General features: G+C 57.5%; 1 protein-coding gene across 2 annotated transcripts; it reads left to right on the plus strand.

Moving 5' to 3' along the window:
• Window positions 1-1,427: 1,427 nt before the first annotated feature.
• On the plus strand, window positions 1,428-23,969 carry ERBB2 (erb-b2 receptor tyrosine kinase 2). Of its 2 annotated transcripts, XM_053910339.2 has the most exons (28): window positions 1,428-1,787; window positions 4,819-4,996; window positions 7,950-8,101; window positions 8,987-9,200; window positions 9,950-10,084; window positions 10,569-10,631; window positions 10,809-10,924; window positions 11,051-11,192; window positions 11,807-11,926; window positions 12,245-12,371; window positions 13,923-13,996; window positions 14,082-14,172; window positions 14,392-14,591; window positions 14,947-15,079; window positions 15,163-15,253; window positions 15,935-16,095; window positions 17,552-17,599; window positions 18,900-19,038; window positions 19,125-19,247; window positions 19,520-19,618; window positions 19,901-20,086; window positions 20,203-20,358; window positions 20,467-20,542; window positions 20,850-20,996; window positions 21,366-21,463; window positions 21,650-21,838; window positions 22,123-22,375; window positions 22,485-23,969. In XM_053910339.2, the coding sequence occupies exons 3-28, from the start codon at window positions 7,967-7,969 to the stop codon at window positions 22,838-22,840; spliced, it is 3,672 nt and encodes a 1,223-aa protein (XP_053766314.1). In that variant the 5' UTR covers window positions 1,428-1,787; window positions 4,819-4,996; window positions 7,950-7,966; the 3' UTR covers window positions 22,841-23,969. The 2 variants fall into 2 exon arrangements, with proteins under 2 accessions (XP_053766314.1, XP_053766313.1); XM_053910338.2 differs by lacking the exon at window positions 4,819-4,996.

Below are 23,969 nucleotides of genomic sequence, written 5' to 3' on the forward strand. Positions count from 1 at the left end.
AGGATGCCCAGTGAAATTTGAATTTCAGATGAACAAGGAATAATTTTTTTTTTATGAGTTCTTTCATTTGGGCTATATATTTTTTGTCTCGGTGTCCCTGTTACATAGCAAGGAGGTGGAGCCTTAGGTATTCACCAGGGCAGGCAACCCACATTGCTGCGTTGTGGCACTGTATGTGGCGGCAGGGTCTGAGAGGGCTCAGTGCCATTTGTTTAGCTCTCTACTGGCTTTCAGTCACATCCCCCGCTACCACATGCAAATTGGGCCCTTCTGGTGCTGATTCTCAGGTGGGTGGGTTTGTGTGCATTCTGGGACCCTGTGGGTCTCTCCAACAAACTCTCCTGTGAGGCTGGGAGTTTCTCCTACTGCCACACCCCCCACAGGTTTTTACTGCCAGAGGTTTTGAGGTTTTCTTTTCTTGCTGGAACCCCGGATTGCACAGTCTGTCTCACTCCCCAGTTGTTCCTCCTAGTTTATCCGCACGCAAATGTGGGACTACCTGGTCTTCCAGCCGCTGCCTTGCCATGAGTCCTTTCCACTCCAGCTGCCCCTCTCCACCCTGCCCTGGCTGTCTGTCTCCATCCCTCCTGCCAGTCTGGATGAATGTTTCTTCTTTAACTCCTTGGTTGTTGGACTTCCATACAGTTCAATTTTCTGGAAGTTCTGGTTATTTTTTGTTTTAAAATTTGTTGTTCTTATTTTCGTTGTGTGAGGAGGCAACAAGGAATAATTTGTTAGGGTAAGTTGTATATCCCATGAAATATTTTGTTAGAATTTTCAACAAAAACATGCCTTTCTCCCACCTCCCACCCCCACTCCACCACCCACTGGGCCTTAAGCACAGGGCTGGGGGCTCCAGGTGGAACGCAGGGTGGGGAGGTAGAACTGAGCAGGCTGATGAACGGCAAGGGACAGAGAAGAAACTTGGGAGTGCTGAATGCCCCCGCCGTAGATAAATAAGAGGGATGTTCTTCAAACTGGCGGTCCCTCCCATTTGACCCTCTTTCCCCAAACCCGTAGACTCTCTTAAATAAAACCATGCTTTTCAGACTGGAACAGACCCCTGAAAGATTCGAAAAGGTATGCCAGGGAGTCCTGGACGCCCCAAGTTGAACACAACACACGCCCGCCCCTCCTTGCCCATCAATTTTACTTGGGGATGTGGTGGGAAAGCCATTACTTGATGTTAAAACGCATTGGCACTTGATGGAGTAGGACTCAAACTCTTCGGGCGTGTTCATGGTAAAACCTGCGACTTAAAAGGAGATGGCATTTGCCCCCCGCCCCGGCCCCTGGGGGAGGGGGCGCAACCGCCTCCCCCGCTTTTCGGTGCTCTTCGTGGAAACGGGTGGAAGCGGCGGCGGGCACCCCGGGCCTGCGCGGAGCGAGGGAGAAAGTGAAGCCGGGATTGCCACTCCCAGCGCCTCGCTGGAATGCGGTTGGAGGGGGTGGGGGTGGGGGGCGAGCTGCGAGCGCGCCGGCTCCCAATCAGTGGAGCAGCAGGAGGAGGTGGAGGAGGAGGCCTACCTCGAGGAAGTACAAGAATGAAGTTGTGGAGCTGAGATTCCCCTCCGTCGCACCCCGCGCCGACCCGAGCCCCCGAGGCAGCCGCCCGCCCCTTCGCGGGGAGCCCTCCGGGCGCCCGGCCCCTCTGCCCGCCGCCCCTCCAGCCTGGTCCAGCCGGAGCCATGGGGCCGCGGCCGCAGTGAGGACAATGGAGCTGGCGGCCTGGTACCGCTGGGGGCTCCTCCTCGCCCTCCTGCCCCCCGGAACCGCGGACACCCAAGGTGAGCCTGGGGTGGGGAGGCCAGGGGGCCGCGACGCGCCCCCGCAGCCTGGGACCCCCGCCGCAACCCCCGGGCCGGCGGGGCGGAGGGGGCCGTGCGGGCTTCCCCAACCGGGGTTTCGGACAGTCGGGGCGCTCGGCGCCGGCGGGGAGGGGGCAGGAGAAGGTGGGGCGGGGGCCGGGCGCTTGCAGCCAAGCGCCTCTCGGCGTCCCATTCAAGGGACCGGCGCTTTCCGGGCTCCGCGACGGCTGCGCGAACTTGTCAAAGGAGTTCCCTGAAACTGCTGAGAAAGTTTCCCTCGGAGGGTTCACTGCGCGGCGCGCGCGCGTCCCCCCTTCCTGAGCCCCCTCGGGCTCCTGGAAGCCTTTCCAGTTGGCAGCCTCCGCCTCCGGACTGGCCGGGGCTGGATTCCTCGGGGGTCCCTCCAGCTCTGGCCTTCCCCCTCCCCTCCGCCCCTCCTCGGCCGATTGGGTTTAGTTACTCCTGCTTCGGGCAAGATCGGGTGTGGGGGGTGGAGGGGGGGAAGCCACCTGCCCAGCCAGAGCCGGGAGGCGAGGGTGGCCAGTCGGACCGCGGAGCCACCTCCCGCTGGAGTCTGGGGTGCGGGTGCGGGGTGGGGAGGCGTTTGTTTTGAACAGGTTTCTGGAGGGCCAGCGCAGGGACCGTGTGCTCTGTGGCTTCGGGAGAGCACGGGCGGCGTGGTGGGTTTGCCGGCCTGGGGCACCGAGTGGGAGAGTCCTGCGGGAGGGACTCGGGGGCAGTTGCGGGCTGGGGTGGGGGGTTAAGGATCAGGGACTGCCTACCCTGATATGCATGCAGGGACTGGGTTGTCTTGGCTTTCCCCGCATCCTGTGTGAGAGGAAGAGTGGTAGGGGAGGACAGTGAGCTGCCCCATCTGTCTGTCTGTCCGGGACAATGACTAAACCTGGAAATGTACTGCGTGCCCGGCGCTGCACGTGGTGTTTTGCATGTGCCCCCCTTTAACCCTCAGAACCGCCCTGTGAGGGAAGTCCCACTCGTGCTCCCATGCCCCAGGGGGAAACCTGGGCTTCAAGAGGTTAATTAAGTGGTGGCAAGTAAGTGGTGGGCACAGATTGGACCCCAGGCAGTGCGACCCCCAACTACACACTTGAAATCATTGTTAATCTGCCTTGACCAGTGGGGGACACAGCCCCCCGCATCACAGGTCGTGGGGGAGACAGTGAGAGCGTTCTGGGGGAGGTGGGTGGTCTTCATAGGTCACGTAGTCTGGAGAAGGGGTGCGTGTCATCTGGTCTGTTGCCGCAGGGCCCCTCTGTCGCAGCCTTGCTGTGCCGAGAGGGGCATGTCTGCCAGGGTGTTCTTGAGCTGTGTGGTCTGTGTGTGTGTCTGTCTGGGCTTTGTGTTTCTAAACAGTCTCTCTTTGCTGACTTGGGGACTCAGCTGAACTCTGCCCTCCGAAGGAACTCCCTCAAGGTGCTGGGCCAGCTCGGCTGTAAACAGCGGGAGGTGGCCCCAAGCCTGCCTTCTATCTGAGGAAGGAGGCTGCTCTCCTTTGAGCTTATCCTTTCCCTCCCTGTTTCCCAGGCTGGCATCTTTGCCCCTGACCTTGTGCTGAGAAGGGTGAGGCTAGGCTGGGCCGAGCTGCTGTCCTCTGCACCCGGGCCTATGAGGAGTTGAGCAGGTGGGGAGGGACTGGGTGCTGCTGTGCTGGGGTCTGAGGGGTCGTTTTTCCGGTCTTCCTCACTCCTCAACCTGCACTGCTGGGTGCAGAGAGATGCAGGGTGTGCTGTGCAGGGAATGGTTAACATGGCAGCACACCCCACTGCATCGCAGGCCTGAGCGCAGGGGTGGGGAGGTGGGGGGCAGGGGAGGTGGGAGAAGACCCAGGGTTTTGCTGAGATCCTCAGTTAGAGGTCTAAGTTTAAAGTGCAGCAGACACGTCCTTTTTGTCTTGCAGAGCTTATATTTAATTCTTGTGTGGTTCTCCCAATGTTCTCCTTCCTTCTTTTTACTGTACTTAGGGGAAGTAACCTTATGTTAATATTCCCAAGAAAACCCTTGGAAAGGTAGGATCAAATGCAAAAAGAGAAAATACATTGTATTCCAAACAGAAAGCGCTTTTTCTTTTCTCTTGGTTGGGAATTACCCATCCTCCTGCTCTTGCCTTAACTTCTGAAACATGTACAGCCTGCTTCCCATATGCCAGGTTCTTACCATAGGCAGTTTCACGTAATCTGTGCAACAGTCCTGTGAAATAGCCGCACAGAGGGGAAGACTGGAGTTCAAAGAAATGAAGTGACTTATCCAAGGCTTCCCAACCACCCAGGAGCAGTCAGGGCATTTTTTGGACTCCAATGAGGAGCTCCTGAGAGTTGATCAGTCTTACTCCATTGAGCAGAAATGGGTCGAGCAAAGCCTCAGGGGCAGCCAGGCAGCCAGACTGGGGTGTAGGTGCTACTCTTATTCAGGTGAACGAATGAACTTCCTCATCTAGGCTACAGAAAGTGGGGCCGACATGGACACCCCCAGGTCCCCTCTTGGCGTTGGAGTTATGTCTTTCTGTCCACCTCATGTCTGCCTTCTTCTTGGGGCCTCCTAGATGGAATAGTGGACTGCAGGGAGGTGTGGAGCAGAGGCCGTGGAACCTGCAGGGATGTGGGGGAGGAGACAGCTGGATGAGAAGCGAGAGGGACCAGTGTGGGGCTGGGGCTGGGGCTGGGGCAGCTGATATAGCCGATGTAGGGCGCAGGTAGTTATGCCTGCCCCTGGGTGCTGCAATGATGTAGAAAGAGATCCTTGAAGCCCCTCTGGGGTGACACCTCCATCCTTTGCTAGACCACCTTTCCCGTCTGCCCCTGGGAAGAGAGTGGGGGGGGGAGGGTGTGCTCTTTCCCAAGGAGGAGGAGAGTTACAGCTAGTGTGCCCCTGCTCTGTTTACAAAGCTTAGTCATGTTTCCAGATGGCTTTTCTATTCATTATCTCATTTAACGTCTCTGCAGAAAGGAAGAGTTGTTATTGTTTTTTAATTCCCTCCTCTAACCAAGTGCAGGTCAGTAAATATTCACTGAGTGCCTACTAGGTCACAGGCCCTGTTGTGCGTAGAGATGAATCTGAGTTGGGTTCCGCCCTGGAGGCCCGGGACCTGCTGAAGGTCACGGAGTGAGTGGCCCAGCTGCGTTCTGGTCTGAGGACTCCGAGCCCAAGCCCCCATCTGCCTGATCCACCAGGTATGTGGTGGGTTGCAGGTAGTGGTCATGGAAACCAAAAGAAGTATGGGCTTTCATGCTGGTGAGCAAGAGAAGCAGCTGCTGGGCCTGAAGGCTGGTGGGGATGAGGACCCTGTTGAGAGCACCCTGAGTTGGAGGGATGTGAGGGGGGGACTGTGACCAGTCTCTCAGCAGTGAGATGGACACTGTGGTCTCAACTGGTTCCTTTTGGGGTGGAGAGACCCTTTTTTTATTTTTAATATTTATTTATTTTTAGAAGCAGGGAGGAGAAAGAGAGGAAGAGAAACATTGACTGTTTGCCTCTCACATACCCCCAATTCAGAACGTGGCCGCAACCCAGGCGTGTGCCCTGACTGGGAATAGAACCAGCAACCTTTCGGTTCACAGGCTGGTGCTTAGTCCACTGAGCCACAGCAGCCAGGGCTGGAGACTCGTGATTGGACTCCATCCGTCCATCCATCCATCCATCCATCCATCCAGCAAACACCCAGTGCTCACGGTGTGCCCTGCCCTAAGTGGCCACTAAGGAGCAGGTGTCCTGGAAACACAGAGCTAGCTCTCCTGCATGGAACAAGACCTCCTACCCACCCCCAAGAAAATCAATGGGGGCAGGGTGGATATGGGGACCAAAGGCAGAGGGACTGGGGAGGGGGGAATTGGCGAGGAGATGGGAGGTAGGAGGAGGTATAAGGTGAAGGGGAGAGAGGGGGAGGTAAGGGAGGCCTCAAGAAGGCCTTGTTGGCCTCCCATCAGGTTGGTTGGGGGTTGCCCAACCAACTGCTCCCTGGGAGTGAGTCTCAGGGCACCAATTTTATCACCTGTTGCAAACACTTAAAAAGTCTTAATCAAACTCAAATGGGCCACAAACAAATTCACTAGTGGGGCGGGGCTACCACTCTTGCTGCTCCTCCTGCCCTGCCCAGCCCAGCCCAGCCCAGCCCAGCCAGGCCCGGCCCTGCGACTGTAATGTTTTTCTGTGGCATCGGTAGAGTTGGTGTTTACATTGGTGTGGGGTGTGGAGTGAGTCTGTGCGTGCGGTTAGGCCTAGTGGAAGAAATGTGGAAAGTAAAGTCAGCAGACTTGAGTTCAAATCCTGCTCCTCACAGACCTTATCACCTGGGGAGACTAACCCCTGTCAGCCTCAGTTCCCTTTCTTGCAAAGCAGAAGTCTCAGTCCCAGCCTCTGCAGGATGTTGCCGAGCTGAATGCCTGCTGAGCACATAGTAGGCCCTCGGTTAATTCAGCTGCCCCCAGTGTTCCATTGTTGTTGTTTTCCGATTGCCTGGCTGCCGCAGCTGGTGTCCTTTGGAAGCGCACAGGGCCGAAGGGGGTGGAGACAGCCCCTGCCCCAGCTCTGCTGGTCCCTTTCCCGGGCTTGGGCCAGGGCCTTGGGGTCTGGGCCTGGAGACAGCTGTGCCTACAAAGCAGCTGAAGCTGCAGAGGGGGAGGTCCTGGCAGCGGGTGGACGTTATTTTGGGCCTGGCCTGCCACCCCCAGCTCCTGTTTCTTTTGGGAGTCTGGGGTAGTGGGGGGAGGAAGGGACCCTTGATTCTATTTCTGGGCCCTCCCCTTCCTCCCTGTTTGCTTCCTTCCCTGTCTGCCCGGAGTGGTAGGGACAGAGACCCACTGTGTGTTACTGGGAGTTCCAGGACACAACTCTGGCGGGGCTTGCCCCACAAGCTTTTCCCCAGCAATATGGGGGGGGGGAGCTTTTAGTACCCATCCCCTCAGGATTTGACCTCCAGTCCAAGTTGCTGAGAGAGCAGCAGGTCAGCCACTGTGCCGTCTCCCTGAATCTACACGCAGTCCGTGGGAGGCGGAGTGGGGACCAACAGGAATTCGGGCAGCTCAGGCACCTGTGTGCCTGTGTACCTGGGGGTGCCCTCCGCCCACATCCCCCCGGCACACCCTCCTGGGCAAGACACACCAGGTGATTCATCTTCTCACTGGAGCAGAAAAACAAGTTCAACTGGACAATTTAACCTCCCCCCCTGCTGGCCGGCATTGTGCCAGCCGCTGCCCCCAGCACCCCTTACCAGGGGTGGTTTCCCCTTCCTATGCATCTGCGCTTCCTGGGTACTTGTGGTCTCAGGGACACCCAGCAGGGCCCAGGTGCACCTGGGGGCCGTTCATCTTGGGGTCCCTTGGCCGGTAGTTGGCTCAGCGCAGGTACACAGGGTTGACGTAGTACTCTTGTGGCAGGAGTTTCGTGGCACAGATTGTGCCAGCTGCTTCTGGAGTCTTGCCCTGAGGAGGTGGCAAGGGTGAGGTGCCAGAGTAGGAGCCTTTGGAGGAGGCATCAGTCCGGCTCAGGATCTGCAGCCCAGATCCAGATGCCCATAGCTGGGGTCTGACGCTCCTTGTCTCTGCCCGGGGGAATTCCAGAGGTCCCTGGAGTGGCCAGGCCCCTGGTGGTCTCCATGCCCCCACTATGACTCCAGCTGACCCTCCTTCCCCACTTCCTGGGTGGCATTGTGAGGGTGGGTGTTTCTTGCCAGGAGGTTGGCATGTGGGTGGTATTGGAATGGGGTGGGGAGAATACCCCAAGTTTGTTTGCTTGGGAGAGGGCAAGGGGATATCCAGAGGGTTCATGATTCATCATCACCTCTCTTGGGGGATTTTTTACCCGTTGGCCCTGAGTCGTGGCTTTGGGACAAAGAAAGGCTTTCTTTGCAGGCCAACCCCCTGAACTGGGTGGGTGAGCTGCCTAGGGCTGGCACCCCTGGGCCCCCTCTGGGTGCTCAGGATGGGATGAGTCAGAAGGAGCCTCTCCCCTGATCTCCCTCCTCTTCCCAAACTCACAAACCTTCTTTTGCTGTTGCACCTACTGCAGGTGCATGGGACATGGGAGGAGGGGGTCCTTGCTGTCCAAGATGGCCTGACTCTGGGGAGTGAGTGTGGAGGAGGCAGCCAGGTTGGAGAAGCCCCTGACCCATCTCCTCCCTTCTGCCAGTGTGCACCGGCACAGACATGAAGCTGCGCCTCCCAGCCAGTCCCGAGACCCACCTGGACATGCTCCGCTACCTCTACCAGGGCTGTCAGGTGGTGCAGGGTAACCTGGAGCTCACCTACCTGCCTGCCAATGCCAGCCTCCTCTTCCTCCAGGTGAGAGCCACGGGCAGCTCAGCCAGTCCCTGCCTCCAGCTGAGCTGAGCCCTCTGCTTATAGGTGGGTGGTGGAAGAAGCCTGTGTCTCCTCTCTTGTGGGTCCTCAACCAGAAGTCCTTTCTGCTGTCTAACCCCTACCTGTCCTAGCATAAGACACGTTGATTCTCTCTCTAGCGTGGCTGGCTGCGGACATCTCTAGGTGGAATCCATTTGTTCCATTGCTAAATTTTTGCTGTCTTGCCAGCCCGACCACTTTCCCCTGTCCAACCGCTCAGCCACTGTCCCCTCCCATCTGGAGTCGTGAAAGCCCTGGCGGGAGATGCGGGTTCCAGAGCCAGGTCTGCCACGACACACCATGTGAATGTGGCCTAGGATCTCGGCTTCTCTGGGCCTCGGTTTCCTTATCTGCACATTGGGAGCGATAGGCATGCTTTCACTTCCCCTCGGAGGCCCATTCTGAAGCTAAAATGGGAAATGCATGTGAAAGGGCCCTGAGCAGGAGAGAGGGGAAACCGGCCGGCCTGCAGGGCTCTTTCTGCAGTGCCCTGGAATGGGGTCACGTACGCACTGCTCAGATGTCATCTCGTCCGGGCCTTTCCTGTTACAGATGAAGAAACTTACAGTGCAGAGAGGGTGGGGTGTTTGCTCACAGTTTACAGAGGGCTCCCCCCACCATTATCTTTCTTGATCACATAGGAATCTGGTTCCGGGATGGGGAGGGGCCTTGATTTCCGTTTTACACAGGAAGACAGCAGGGCTGCCCAGCGGATGGGGGCCTTGCCCAGGATCCTCAAGTACCGGATAACCCCGAGGAGACCTTGGAGGGTGGCAGTGTCCCAGGGCCCAGGCCTCCTCAGCCCCACCCCGCCCCGTGTCCCCCCAGGATATCCAGGAGGTGCAGGGCTACGTGCTCATCGCTCACAACCAGGTGAGACAGGTCCCGCTGCAGAGGCTGCGGATCATACGCGGCACCCAGCTCTTTGAGGACAACTACGCCCTGGCCGTGCTGGACAACAGAGGCCTGCCGGACAGCGCCAGCCCTGCTGCAGGGGCGGCCCCAGGAGGGCTGCGGGAGCTGCAGCTGCGAAGCCTCACAGGTGGTCATCGTGGTCTTTGAAACCTGGTTACTGAGAGCTGACCAAGGCTGCCGCCAGCCATGGGGAGGCTTTGCGTGGACCAGAACCTGCATGTGGCGCTTGGTGGGGGGGTGCCCTGGTGAAGATTTTAAAAAGATTTCCCTTCTTCCCAGGGAGCCACAGCTTGTTCCAGCCCACAGAGTAGTGGGGTAGTTAGGGTACTGGAAGGGTTCTGCCCTCCTCTCGGCTGAGCACACACGTGTGGCGAACAGCCCGCACGTGGCGGCCCTGGCGCTGGCAGTGTCCCGGACCCTGTGTGCCTGGGGCTTTGCGTGCACGGTTTTGTTTCGGTCACGCCGTAATCGGGCAAGGGAAGCATGGACGTTATTCTCGTTTCACAGATGAGAAAACAGGTTCACAGGGCATGAGTGACTTGGTGAAGGTTCCACAGCTGGGTTGTGGTGAGGCCGGGTTTCAGGCTCCAGAGTCTCTCTTTTGACTAACAAGCAGTGTGCACAGAATAGGGGTGCGAGGACAGGAGAGAGTGGCCCGGGCCTCTGGGCCCTGGCATGGACAACCCACTCCTCCTGGGATCTCAGGTGGTTCGTGTCTGTGTGGGGGGTGGGGTGGGGGATGGCGTTGGTAGAGATAAAAGATGCTGACGGTGTCTTTTCTGTTCCCTGGGGATCCAGGGCATATTTAAGAAGGTGTGGGGGGTGCAGAAGCTGACAGACAGGGGAGAAAGCCTCTGTTTGCTGCCCATCCCACAGAGATCCTGAAAGGAGGGGTCACGATCCAGCGGAACCCCCAGCTCTGCCACCAGGACACGATTTTGTGGGTGGACATCTTCCACAAGAACAACCAGCTGGCCCTCACGGTGATAGACACCAACCGCTCCCGGGCCTGTAAGCCACGCTCTTCCCTGCCTGCAGCGCCTTCTTCCTCAGACCCCCACCCCCCAACTCCCAGTCACATCCCCCCAATCCCTGCACTAACACCACCTGTTTCCTTTTTCTTGGTCCCTCCTGCTGTCTCTGTTTCTCTTTATCTCTGTGGCCCTCTGTCTTTTCTCTCTTTTTTTTTAAAGATTTTATTTATTTTTAGAGAGAGGGGAAAAGAAGGAGAAAGAGAGAAACATCAATGTGTGGTTGCCTCTCACATGCTTCCTACTGGGGGCCTGGCCTGCAACCGGCCTGATTGGGAATCGAACCAGCGACCCTTTGGTTCGCAGGTCTGCGCCCAATCCACTGATCTACCACCAGCCAGAGCCCCTTGTTTCTTGGCTGTGTCTCTGTTTTTGGAGTTGCCCTTGCTTGCCTGGGTCTCCCCCTCACTGTGCACTCTGCCTTCTGGGCTCCGTCTGTGTCACTGTCTCCATTCTCTCCCCAGGTCCACCCTGCTCTCCAGACTGTAAATACTGCTGGGGAGAAAGCTCCAGGGACTGTCAGAGCTGTGAGTCTGGGGGAGGCACAGGGCCTGGGGCCAGTGCAGGGTGGAATAAAAGTGACATGGGAGGGGTGGGCACCAGGCCTCAGGTGTGTTCCCCAGGGAGTCTCCCCTGGAAGGTGATGCTGGGGAAGGTGCGGTGCCCGGGCACCATCCAGCCCTCACCCTGCCCTTTGCCCGCAGTGACCCGGACTGTGTGCGCCAGCGGCTGCGCCCGCTGCAAGGGCCGGCGGGCCACCGACTGCTGCCACGAGCAGTGTGCTGCCGGCTGCACGGGCCCCAAACACTCTGACTGCCTGGTGCGTGCTCACTGGGCTCCACCCCTCGGGGAGCAAGGGAGGGGCATCCCGCCCCATACTACCCCGTCGCCCCTGGCACATCAGGAAAAAAACAGCCCGGTAACCACCAGCTGTCTGTCCCCCCAGGCCTGCCTCCACTTCAACCATAGTGGCATCTGTGAGCTGCACTGCCCAGCCCTGGTCACCTACAACACGGACACCTTTGAGTCCATGCCCAACCCTGAGGGCCGTTACACCTTCGGTGCCAGCTGTGTGACCACCTGTCCCTGTGAGTGCCAGGGAGAAACACAGTTTTCGTCATTTTGCTGGGAGGGTTGGTTTGTGGAAATGGGAGCCTATTGTGAGCGTCTTCTGTCCCTTGCTTTGGAGAGCTGGTCGTGACGGCTCCTGTCAAGCTGCCTCGTTCTTTCAACAGCTGTGGAGCAGGTGGCTGCAGCAGAGTAGGAGCTAAGAGCTCGGGCTCGGGAGCCAGACCACCTGGGTCTGAAACCCGGCTCTCCCACTACTGGTCATGTGACCCTACTGTGTCTCCCTTCGCTCACCTCTAGAAGGGGCACAGTCGTAGCCCCAACCTCATCAGGCGGTTAGACAGTTTGAATGCGCTCACACCCTGGCTCCTGTGCTCGCTAGCACAGTGACCTTGGCTGGTTCACACAAAATCGTGCTTTGGTTTCCCTTTTGGCAAAACGGGAACCGCACGGTGTCCTCTATCCTGTGGGTTTGTTGTGAGGAGCAAGGGAAGGTTAAATGCGCAGGCCTAGTGCCAGGGCGTTTCAGTGCTGGTGGGCGTCACTCTTGCTGTACTGCCTGGGTGCGGTGTGGCCCTGCTCGTGGTGGGGTGCGGGAGGCTGGGGCATGCGGACACAATCCTGGTCTCCTCAGACAACTATCTGTCGACGGACGTGGGATCCTGCACCCTGGTCTGTCCCGTGAACAACCAAGAGGTGACGGCTGAGGACGGGACGCAGCGGTGTGAGAAGTGCAGCAAGCCCTGCGCTCGAGGTACCCCTGCCACCAACCCCCGGCCAGGCCCCGTTCCTGTCCCTCTGCCCACCCAGCCTGGCCTCGCCCTGTCCCACTCTGCCTCAGAGCCTCCTGGGACTCAGTCCTTGTCTCCCACTGTCTCTGCCCCCCCAGATCAGTCCCACAAGCTCCTCACGATCTTGCCAGTGTGGGGAAGGGGCATGTGGCCCTTAGGAAGGGACTGTGGACCTGACCCAGGAGTTTGAGTCTCTAGTGCTCCATGGAGGGGCTGATCAGTGCTGGTGTGGGGTCGAGACGGCCCTTCACCCCCTGCCCCGCCCCCGCCCCTCCCCACAGTGTGCTATGGTCTGGGCGTGGAACACCTGCGAGAGGTGCGGGCGGTCACCAGTGCCAACATCCAGGAGTTCGCCGGCTGCAAGAAGATCTTTGGGAGCCTGGCGTTTCTGCCAGAGAGCTTTGAGGGGTAAGGATGCTCAGAGGTCAGGGTGGGCACAATGGTCTGAGGCCGTATCAGGGCGTCACTGGTTTCTGAGCACCCAGAAGTGACAGCACCTGGATGGGGAAGGCAGGAGACACAGCAGGGAGGCTAGGAATTCAGAGGGAGACCAAAGGGACCAGGGACTTCCGGGAGGCGTGTTACTTGCATAAATGACATGTTAGCCATGAACATGCACTTGTGTGGAGGTCAAGCCTTCCAGATGAAGTTGCGTTCTCCTTGAGTTCACAGCAGTAGCTTTATTCGTAATGGTCCCCAGCTGGAAATGACACAAATGTACGTGGAGAGGTGAAGGAAAGGGTAGATGATGGTCTAACCTTACAGTGACATTCGCAGCAACACAAAGGAAGGAACCTATACACACACTATGAGTCTCAAGAACAGGTTAAGCAAAACAAGCCGGACAAGAGCCCACACTGTGTGTGAAGCTGTAGAGCAGCAAAAACCGCCCTGGTGACAGCATTCGGAACAGTGGTCGCCCTCGGTGGGAGGACTGGAGAGGGACACAAAGGACATTTCTGGGGTGATGGCAACATTCTGTATGTCCACTGTGGGGGCGGAGGCATCCATGAGCGAGTGCATCTGCCAGAACTCATCAAACTGCATAGTAAAAATCCGTGCGACTTACTGTACGTGAGTTATGTTTCATAGAAAGGAGGAAATTCCTTTCAGCACTTCTCCACCTTTACTCCCCTTTCTGAAGGAGACACCTGTTAACAGGTGTGTGTCTTCTTCTAGAGCATCTATACGCACGTAGGCACGCACAGAGGAACATAGCAATTCTGCTGGGTTGGCTGGTTTACGGAAATGGGAGCCTGTTGTGAGTGTCGTCTGTCCCTTGCTTTGGGGAGCTGGTCGTGACAGTTCGGCCTCGTTCTTTCAACAGCTGTGGGGCAGGTGGCAGCAGCAAAGAGTAGCAGTCATGGGCCCAGGCCTGGGAGCCAGACGGCCTGGGTTTGAAACCCAGCTCTACCACTTACTGGTCATGTGACCTTACTGTGCTGTAGTTTCCTCATCTTGAAAATGGGGCAAATGTGGTCCCAGCCTCATAAAGTGATTATGAAGGTTGCACGAGTTCATATGCGTAAGCTCTTAGAACAGTGCCTGGCACGTACTGAGTGCTCCTAGATGTTAGTTTTCTTGCCTATAGTCCACAGAGGTCAGGATTCCATCCAACAGCTCCCCTGTGTACTGGTGGGTGTTTAGCTCATTTCCAGTTATCACTCTTTTCAAATGGTTCTGCCTTGTACATGCCTCAGGGGCCAGTGTCCCTCTAGGCCACATGCCTAGAAGTAGAATTTCTAGATGAGAGGATATATAAATACTGTTTTGATGGACCTACCAAAACAGAGCCTAGGCTTCGTAGCTTGGGATGGGAACAGCCGGGCTTGAGCAAAGGGTTTAAGTGAAGTTATTAATAGAGAAGAAGGTGGGGAGGGAGGGAGGCAGGGCCAGCCCTGGGGGTCAAGCTCACCCGCTTCCTGGCCCTGCTGACTGCTCTCCTCATCCTTCTTCTAGGGACCCCGCCTCCAACACTGCCCCTCTCCAGCCGGAGCAGCTCAGAGTGTTTGAGACCCTGGAGGAGATCACAGGTGGGCTCTGCCTCTGCATCCTGCTCTGAAGGGGCTGGGAGTCCTCACCCTGCCCCCAAACCCTAGCCTCACCCTGTGCCTGCAGGTTACCTGTACATCTCAGCATGGCCAGACACTCTGCCTAACCTCAGTGTCTTCCAGAACCTTCGAGTCATCCGGGGACGAGTTCTGCATGAGTGAGCACCTGGAGTGGGGTGCCTGACCCGAGTCGGGGTTGCGGGGACTGGGGGAAGTGTGGGGCATGGTGGGTCCTCCTATTCCCCAGGGGCTCCCGCCACAGCCTTCCTATGGGAGTTTGCGTGCTGGGGACGGGGAAGGTGAGAGCAGCGCTTGGCTGACCGGGGAAGGGTCAGTAATTGCTGTCCGTCCTGCAGCTGAGTGCTCCTCTCCCACAGTGGTGCCTACTCGCTGACCCTGCAAGGGCTGGGCATCCAATGGCTGGGGCTGCGCTCGCTGCGGGAGCTGGGCAGTGGGCTGGCCCTCGTCCATCACAACGCCCACCTCTGCTTTGTGCACACGGTGCCCTGGGACCAGCTCTTTCGGAACCCTCACCAGGCCCTGCTCCACAGTGCTAACCGGCCAGAGGACGAGTGTGGTAAGACAGGGGGCCCAGGGCTGCCCACTCCCTGTCTGCCAGCGCGCAGCAGTGCCCGTGGGCCCTTGCTAGCAGCAGTCTGGGACTTGTGCAGACTGCCCGTCCCTGGCGTGCCATTGTTGACACAGCTCTGGCTGGCCTGACCTCTTGGCATGGCTTCTAGCCGAGTCCTTTCTCACTGCCTTGGCATCCCTCCCCTTTCCTCTCTGTTCCTGGAACCTGTGAGCCCTTTTCCCTCCCTGCATCACCCAGGCCCGCCGCCCACCCCTCCAACCCAGAGCCACCCCTAGCCTCTTGCCCTGGTTCTTTTGGACCTGAGCTTCCCTTAAGAGTCCCCTCTGGTTCCTCACTTTAGTGGGTGATGGTCTGGCCTGCTACCACCTCTGCGCCCATGGGCGCTGCTGGGGGCCGGGGCCCGAGCAGTGTGTCAACTGCAGCCAGTTCCTGCGGGGCCAGGAGTGCGTGGAGGAGTGCCGAGTCCTGCAAGGGTATGCGGGGCGGAGCAGGGGGCGGCTGGAGGGGTGCACAGGGTCTCCTTCCAGACTCCCACACCAGCCATCCCTTCTCTCAGGCTCCCCCGCGAGTACGTGAAGGACAGGTACTGTCTGCCCTGCCACCCCGAGTGTCAGCCCCAGAATGGCTCAGTGACCTGTTCAGGATCGGTGAGGTGCTGCTGGGCTCAGAGCCAGGTGCAGGGAAGCAATGGTGGGTTGGGGCGGATTACTGGTGACCTGGCTGAGCATTTCTGGCAAAACACCTGTGGAGAGAGCCCTGGGCTCAGCCCCGAGCAGCAGGAGGGTGGATGGAGACCCTGCTGCTGGGGACTGTGAGTTGTATCGTGGACCCTGAGACCCTCGAAACCACACAGAGGTCTCAGGGAGGCCTGTGCTCGTGGCTGTGGCTGTGCCAAGGTGGTTAGACTTGTGGGCTTCAGCATCAGGCCACTTGGGTTCAAATGCAGGTCCTACTTCCAGCCTCATTTGAGGCTGGAAAATGAATAGCATACCTGCCTCATTAGGTCATAGTCAGGGTTAACATAGAAGAGGGTTGGTTTGGCACAGTGTCTGAGCGGGGAAGGGCTTTCTATGTGTTCGGTACCATAATTACCTGCTGTTGTACCTTCAGTGATGAGCTCCTAGGCTTCCCGTTGGGCGCAGGAAGCCCCCAGCCCGGGGACCGAGCAGTGCGGCAGGGTTAGGGTTGGGGGAGGATGGACCTGAGTGAAGAGCAGGGGCAGCAGACACAGCGGGTCTAGGCTGTCCCAGGAGCAGTGGGAAGCCCGAAGGGGACCCAGAGGCCTGACCCTACTGCCCACCCCTCACGAACCCTCCCTCCCTCCCCAGGAGGCTGATCAGTGTGTGACTTGCGCCCACTACAAAGACCCTCCCTTCTGTGTGGCCCGATGCCCCAGTGGTGTGAAACCTGACCTCTCCTTCATGCCCATCTGGAAGTTCCCAGATGAGGAGGGCACGTGCCAGCCATGCCCCATCAACTGCACCCACTCGTGAGTCTGAGGGCCTTTCCTGCAAGGAGGAGGGCTGCGTTCCGGGAGCCTCTGTAAAAGGCTTTCTGCAGCATTATGGAGGGGGGACCACTCTCCCTTTGCTTCCCCTGAGCCTTAATCTTTCATTTGTCTTTTCCAATCACAAAGCAACATACTAAAAAATGTTTATTAAATCATAAAATAGAAATGAATGTTGCCAGCAGTTCTGCCCCGACTGTTAATAACTTGTAATATTTCTCCTCTAGTTTTTATCTAGGCACATGCTTGCATATATATAGTATTGTAACACATTATACTCTGTAGTTTTTACCTGTGCATTCTAACATATATAACATGTAATATATATGTTAATATATATTATTCTCCAGTCGCTCCTACCTGTTTGTATTCTTTTTTTTAACCAAAATAGAATCATAGACCATATATATTGTTTTCAATTTTTTTTTTCTTCACTTAACAGAATCTTGCAATAGTGATCTACCCTATTCTTTTTTTCACGTAGTTGCCCTTAGTTACCCATGAAATACGTGACTACGTATAAACATTTTCAGCAATGTCACAGTGTAAACATTGCAAGGCAAATGTGCCCTCCATCCTCCCCAGGGTGGGGGTGTTTGTATCCCCGGGGTGTTTGTATCCTTCTAGGCTTTTCTCTGCACGGTCACATAAATGTGTTATGTTTGTATTAGGTTGAGTCACGTAAGCTTGCTGTTTCTCTAGGTCAGAAATGGTCAAGAAACAGCAATTTCATATAGTTCAACTCACATATAACCTGTTTCATTTTTGCATTTTTTTATTGTAAATGGGATCACTCTTGGGCTATTGTTCTGCACTCTGTCCCTGCCCCACCCTCTGGCTGCCGTGGGAGTCCTTTCCGGCGAGTGCACGCGGCCCGCCACCTCGAGTTCCCTGCCGCCCACGCTGCAGCATGGACGTAGCGTTGTCCATCCGCGTCCCTGTTTGAGGGACAGTGATCGGCCTTGTTTCTTTTCCTTTTTCTTTCTCTTTTTTGCAGCTTATGGCACTTGAGCTCCATGTACAAGTGAGCATCTTTTACGTGGCCCCTAGTGCGGGCATTTTTAGGGCACATCTGAGGTGGGACTGCTGGGTCACCGCCATGTAATAGGTGTTGCCAGCTGTCCTCTGCGGAAGCTGTGCCAGTTTACTACCCTGGCCTTCATTCACGGAGGGAATGGCCGAGCTTTTGGATGTAGTGCTCCTTTGGGTGCCCCAACAGGGAGGTGCAGGGGAGCAGGGGGAGTGGGGTCACAGACTAGAAGGGGCCCCCTTGTGGGGTGTTAGAAGATCACTGGTAACCTTGAGCCCAGTTTCTGCTTTTGTTTCAAATGGGGACCACGATGCAGCCACACCGCACCCTCCCTGGGGTGCGGTGCGGCTGCAGTGGGCCCAGGAAGCGGCTCCCAGCCTTGGTGACGGCGCTCGCTCTCTCCCGCAGCTGTGTGGATCTGGATGACAAGGGCTGCCCTGCCGAGCAGAGAGCCAGGTCAGCTTGGTCCCCAGGGCACGCCCCACGTTGCCCCTGAGCCCCCACTGGCCCCGGGGTGGACACTGCTGAGGGGGGCTCCTCCTGACACGACATCCGTCCCTGCCCTGCCCACTCTTCCACTGCTGCTCCTCCTTCCCATTCACTTCAACCAGTGGCTGGAGGACCTGCTCGGGATGCTTGCGGGGTGGGGAACGGAAAAGATGGCAAAAACACCCAGTACCTTCACACCCTTGGGTAGCTGGGTGTCTCCTAAGGGACACAGGCAGCGTTCAACTCCCTGGGACTCGGGGTAGGTTAAGAGGAGAGTGCAGCTGCAGCGCTTCGGTAGGGAATGGTGAATTCTTAATGGGGTGGAGGGAGGCTTCAAGGAGGAGGTGGCATTTCAGCCAGGCCTGAAAGAGGGGCAGGTCTCTTGCATTAGGGAGGAAGCAACCAAGTGGCTTTGTTGGGGAAGGGATGGAAAAATCTAGGATGTGTTTGCTTGAAGTTCTGGCGTGGTGTGCCGTTAAGTCAGCACAGAAGAGGGAGCAGAGGGACAGGTCTGAGTCAGGGCTGGACCTGGAGTGCACAGGCTGCCCTCTCCCACTGGACCACAGGGCCGGACTTGTTTCTGGGCAGTGGGGAGCTCTGGGGAGGGCTCTGGGGAGAAAAAGACTGGGGTGCGCCCTAGGTGATCACTTATTTGTCCATGAAACGAGTGTTCGTTAGAGGTCTGCGATGTGCCGGTTCTTGGCAAAGCAAGGGAGGGGGACAAGGAGGACAACGCTATAGGGCCAGCACCCAGGGGTGCCACCTGTTCCAGGATGAATTTGAAAGGTGATCCCGTGGAGCCATGGTGGCCCAGAGAGAAGTAACGGCATACGCCACAGTTGGGAGGTGTGGGAAACCATGACCTGTGGGTGACAAATTTGGCTAGAACATCAGGATCAGTGGGTGCTCCTGGGCCCCACCCCATCACCACAATCAGAGCCTCTGGGGGTGGGGCTTGTTTTAGCAAGCTCCACTGCGAGTTTTGTCAGGAAGTTGGAGAATCCTGGGCTGGGCCATGGGTAAAGGCAAAGAAAATTTGGAGATGTGGGCAGAGAACTTTGAATGCTCAGCAAGGGGACTTTACCCTGGGGGCAGTAGGGAGCCAAGGGAAGTTCTTTGAAATAAGGAAGATAGGCTAGAAGCCAGTGGGCCACCCTTCTAAATTCCCTTTCCAAACCCCAGTGACCTTTGTGCCCCTCCATGGGGCCCCTTCCTCCCTGCTACCCAAGCCTGGTCCTCAATCCCTGACCTTGGCTCCTGCCTGCAGCCCTGTGACGTCCATCATTGCCGCTGTGGTGGGCATTCTGCTGTTCATGGTCATGGGGACAGTCACCGGCATCCTGATCAGGAGGAGGCGGCAGAAGATCCGCAAGTACACGATGCGGAGGCTGCTGCAGGAAACGGAGGTGAGGTGGCCGAGGGCCTCCCCACCTGCCTGGGGTCTGTGGCCCAGCTCCCCAGGCACTGATGCAGGGTCACCCCCTCACCCCAGCTGGTGGAGCCGCTGACACCTAGCGGAGCGATGCCCAACCAGGCTCAGATGCGGATCCTCAAAGAGACAGAGCTGAGGAAGGTGAAGGTGCTTGGATCTGGAGCTTTTGGCACCGTCTACAAGGTCAGGGGTGGGGCCAAAGTCCAGGGTGGGTGGTCCCAGAGGATACCTTGGGGTGTTACCCAGGGTTTTGTTGTGGAAGGCAGCCCAGAGATGAGGGCAGTCGAAGAAGCTGGAACAAGGGGAAAGGGAGTGGAGGGCGGGGCTAAATTGTGAGGCTGCTGCTAAAGCGTGTGGATGGCCCAAGGGTGGGGGACACAAGCAAAGACTTTCTGGAAGGCCGAGGGTTGCATCTAGCAGCTCTCTCCTGCTCACACCCTCCTCTTCCTGCCCAGGGCATCTGGATTCCCGATGGGGAGAATGTGAAAATCCCAGTGGCCATCAAAGTGTTGAGGGAAAACACATCTCCCAAAGCCAACAAAGAAATCTTGGATGTAAGCCCCTCTGCCCTTCCGGCTGGGCATGCAAGAGGGACCTCCTGGTTGTGGGTCTGGGCTCTGGGCTCCCTTTCCCTGGGATTTGAGGAGGCACTTTGTGTTATCCCCACACCTCGACTCAACCTCCCCAGTCCGCGGGCTGTGGTTCTGGTTTGCGTTGGATGTGATAAGATCTGGTGAAGGGTCCTCCTGCGCACCTCGGCCCTTGGGAGGGGCATTCGGTCGGTGGGGTGTGTGGTGTCCCACACACACCCTCTCAGTGTGTACCTTTCCCCCCAGGAAGCATATGTGATGGCTGGTGTGGGCTCCCCGTATGTGTCACGCCTCCTGGGCATCTGCTTGACCTCCACGGTGCAGTTGGTGACACAGCTTATGCCCTACGGCTGCCTCTTAGACCACGTCCGAGAACACCGAGGGCGCCTGGGCTCCCAGGACCTGCTGAACTGGTGTGTGCAGATTGCCAAGGTACGCACCGAGGGGCCTGCGCTCTGTGAGTCCCGTCCCCCTGCAGGGCTAGGATGGGGAGGTTTCCTAGGAAAATGCGGCCAGAACACGATTGACCCGGATGCCTCCAACCCCAGGGAATGAGCTATTTGGAGGAGGTGCGGCTAGTGCACAGGGACCTGGCTGCCCGGAATGTGCTGGTCAAGAGTCCTAACCATGTCAAGATCACAGACTTTGGGTTGGCTCGGCTGCTGGACATTGACGAGACGGAGTACCACGCAGATGGGGGCAAGGTTAGAGGGGTCAGCAGGGTGCGGCAAGGTGGACTGGGGTCTGGGAGAACCCTGAGAATGGCCACCCCCAACACCCCTAGTTCAAAGACATTTCCTCTGCCCTGCCAGGTGCCCATCAAGTGGATGGCATTGGAGTCCATTCTCCGCCGACGGTTCACCCACCAGAGTGATGTGTGGAGCTATGGTGCGTGGTGGGGAGGGGTGGGAGGGGTGAGGTGTGTGGGCAAGGAGCCACCATCCTGTCCACGGCAGGGACATTACTGAAAGGATGAGGAGAATTGTGGCCGAAGGGAGTGGCTGCAGTGCCTCAGTCTGCCGGGGCCTGTCCGTGTCCCCGGGGCCTGTCCGTGTCCCCGGGGCCGGGGAAAGGCTAGAGGTAGCCCCTGCTGTTAGCAACGCATCCCTCCCCTCCTGCCCCCTCAGTACCAGGCTCCTGGAGAGTCTCTGGGCCTCACACACTAAAGCTCCCTCTGTTGCCACCTCCGCCCCAGGTGTGACTGTATGGGAGCTGATGACTTTTGGGGCCAAACCTTACGATGGGATCCCGGCCCGGGAGATCCCTGACCTGCTGGAGAAGGGGGAACGGCTGCCCCAGCCCCCCATCTGCACCATCGACGTCTACATGATCATGGTCAAATGTGCGTGGTGGAGCTGTGCCGGCTGTTGGGGGGGCGGTCCTGGGTAGAGGGGTCTACAGGGGGCATGGGACGGGGCCAAGCAGAATGCATGTGCACCCAGGGGTCCTGGTATCTTTCGAAGGAACCTCAAAAGAGTCTCACTTCCCTTTCATGGTACCAGTCCAGGGAAACTCGAGAGGACCGGCTAGAAAGAGACTTATATGCAAAATAAAAAGGGCAAACACAGAGATGCTCAAAAGTTCCTGGTAGCTGGTCTCTACCTCCTAAGGGCTTTGGACTCTAGTCACCAGACCGGCTGGGAGGGGGAGGGGCAGGGCGGCACACAGGCTGCCGCCGGACCTGAGATGTTGAGCTTTCTCCTGCCCCCAGGTTGGATGATTGATTCTGAATGTCGGCCTCGGTTCCGGGAGCTGGTGGCCGAATTCTCCCGCATGGCCAGGGACCCCCAGCGCTTTGTGGTCATCCAGGTACTAGACCTCTATGCCACATCCCTGCCTGTGACTAAACACTGCCCGGCAGAGGGTGGGAAGGGGTTGACTCCTGGGTCGTGGGCCTCCAAGCCCAGCCCTTGCCTCTTTCATCGAATCTCTTCCTGAGCCTCCCTGAGCACTAGGCTGGGGAGAGGCTGCCACGCTCTGTCCCCTCCTCCCCAGAATGAGGACTTGGGCCCTGCCAGCCCCTTGGACAGCACCTTCTACCGGTCGCTGCTGGAGGACGACGACATGGGGGACCTGGTGGACGCTGAGGAGTACCTGGTACCGCAGCAAGGCTTCTTCTGCCCAGACCCTGCCCCGGGTGCTGGGAGCACGGCCCACCGCAGGCATCGCAGCTCCTCCACCAGGGTCAGTGCCCGTGGTCAGCCCGTGGTGGGTGTGGTTACCTCTCCGGACCCCAGTGGACTAGGGTCCCTTTCTCCCATGCCCCCACCCCCAGCCACCACGTCTCCTGGAGATCCCATTTTCCTGAAGGATTCCTACTGCTTTCCAACACATGCCTCCCTACCCCCCACAGTGACTGTGCTGTACCCCAAAGGTGACCTCTTGTTTATCTCTGGTGAGCCTGTCCCCTCAGTCTCCACCTCAAATCCATGAGTGACCCCCACCACGACCTTCTCTATTACCTCCAGAGTGGCGGTGGTGAGCTGACACTGGGGCTTGAGCCCTCCGAGGAAGAACCCCCCAAGTCTCCGCTGGCACCCTCAGAAGGGGCGGGCTCTGATGTGTTTGACGGCGACTTGGGAATGGGAGCAGCCAAAGGGATGCAGAGCCTCCCCGTGCTTGACCCCAGCCCTCTACAGCGGTACAGTGAGGACCCCACAGTACCCCTGCCCCCCGAGACTGATGGCTACGTTGCCCCCCTGACCTGCAGCCCCCAGCCAGGTATGGATTCCAGACATGAGCTGAGGGCCCACTGTGGGGGCTGTGGTAGGTAGTAGTTGGGACACATGGGTTTCTTTCCCTAACAAGCCCCCTTCTCTTGCCCTTTCAGAGTACGTGAACCAGACGGAGGTTCGCCCGAAGCCCCCCTCACCCCTAGAAGGCCCTCTGCCTCCTCCGAGACCTGCAGGTGCCACTCTGGAAAGGCCCAAGACTCTCTCCCCGGGGAAGAATGGGATCGTCAAAGACATTTTCACCTTTGGGGGTGCTGTGGAGAACCCCGAGTACTTGGCGCCACGCAGCAGAGCTGCCCCGCAGCCCCACCCTCCTCCAGCCTTCAGCCCAGCCTTTGACAACCTCTATTACTGGGACCAGGACCCATCAGAGCGGGGCTCTCCACCCAGCACCTTTGAAGGGACCCCTACGGCAGAGAACCCTGAGTACCTGGGCCTGAACGTGCCCGTGTGAGCCAAAAGGCCAAGTCTGCTTAGGCCTTGCTGAACCCACAGGGAGTGGGGAGGGCCTGACTTCTGGCCTGTGTCGGGACAACACAGGGAGAGGGCCCTTGGACCACATCCAGCGGAGCCCGCCATGCCAGGAGCCCTCCTTCCTATTCCAGTTCCCAGGTGGCTCAGAAGGGCCCGGCCTGGCCAGAAGAGGAGGCAGCAGCGGGAAGTCTTCACTGAGATGGAGCCCCACCCCAGCAGACTCCAGGGTCCAATGGATGCCACAGCCTCCTGTGCTGAGGGAGCAGCCCAGTCTGGCTCTTTCCAGATCCCTGGCACTGAAGGACCTAGGGAAACTGGGCCTAGGAGGGGAAGAGACCAGAAGGGAGCGTCTAGGACAAAAGCAATCCATTCAGAGACTGTCTCTGAGTCCTAGCTCTGCCCCCAGGAAGAAGGGAGCAGTAGTGGTGTCTGGGTCTAGTCCTTGTACAGAGTGCTTTTTTTGTTTTGTTTTTACTTATGGGTTTTTTTTTAAAGATGAAATAAGCTCCTCTTCCCTCCAGTGACCAGAGGTGACCTCTGAAAATGGTCCGCTATACACTTGACCCAGAAAACCCCACAAAATCATATAAATCAAGAGGTTCAAATCTTTGTGTTCACTTTAAGAACACTCATGGAACTACCCAGGCCATCAAGAGCATGCATATTCTAAAAGTCTCCAAGTATCTGAAAGATGTCACTTTAAAAAAGCAATGTGTCCCATTCCGTCGATATAATGGTGGAGTTGGTAGGCGTGCCCAGGCCAAAAAGTGGGGCTGGACACAGGGTTGGTGACCCCCAAAAAAGAGTGCTGAGTTTTACTGCACATGCTTAAAAACGCAGAGAGTAATGCTGAACGTTCAGGGTTTAGATGCAGGCGCTCTGGTCATCGAGCACATCCGGGTGAACAAAGCTCCCTCCATGCAGCGTAGAGCTTGCAGAGCTCGTGAGCAGACTAACCCGTACACGAGCCCTCCCTGCCACATTCATTTGTCCTGAAAAACAGCAGACTGTTCCTAAACCAGAAGTTGCACAGAAGAAAAAAACCTTATGGCCCAGGAGTAAATTCAGCATAAAATAAATACTAATAAAAGTTAAAAAGAAAAAAAAAA

This window comes from Desmodus rotundus, chromosome 9, assembly GCF_022682495.2.
Source record: "Desmodus rotundus isolate HL8 chromosome 9, HLdesRot8A.1, whole genome shotgun sequence".
NCBI lineage: Eukaryota > Metazoa > Chordata > Mammalia > Chiroptera > Phyllostomidae > Desmodus > Desmodus rotundus.

Bases quoted from the DNA above. Each gene is read 5' to 3' on its own strand.
- ERBB2 (XM_053910338.2), top strand. From the start codon at position 1,715: ATGGAGCTGGCGGCCTGGTACCGCTGGGGGCTCCTCCTCGCCCTCCTG. The intron at 10,085-10,568 runs GTAAGCCACGCT...TTCTCTCCCCAG, and splicing joins CACCAACCGCTCCCGGGCCT to GTCCACCCTGCTCTCCAGAC. The intron at 14,592-14,946 runs GTAAGACAGGGG...TCCTCACTTTAG, and splicing joins CCGGCCAGAGGACGAGTGTG to TGGGTGATGGTCTGGCCTGC.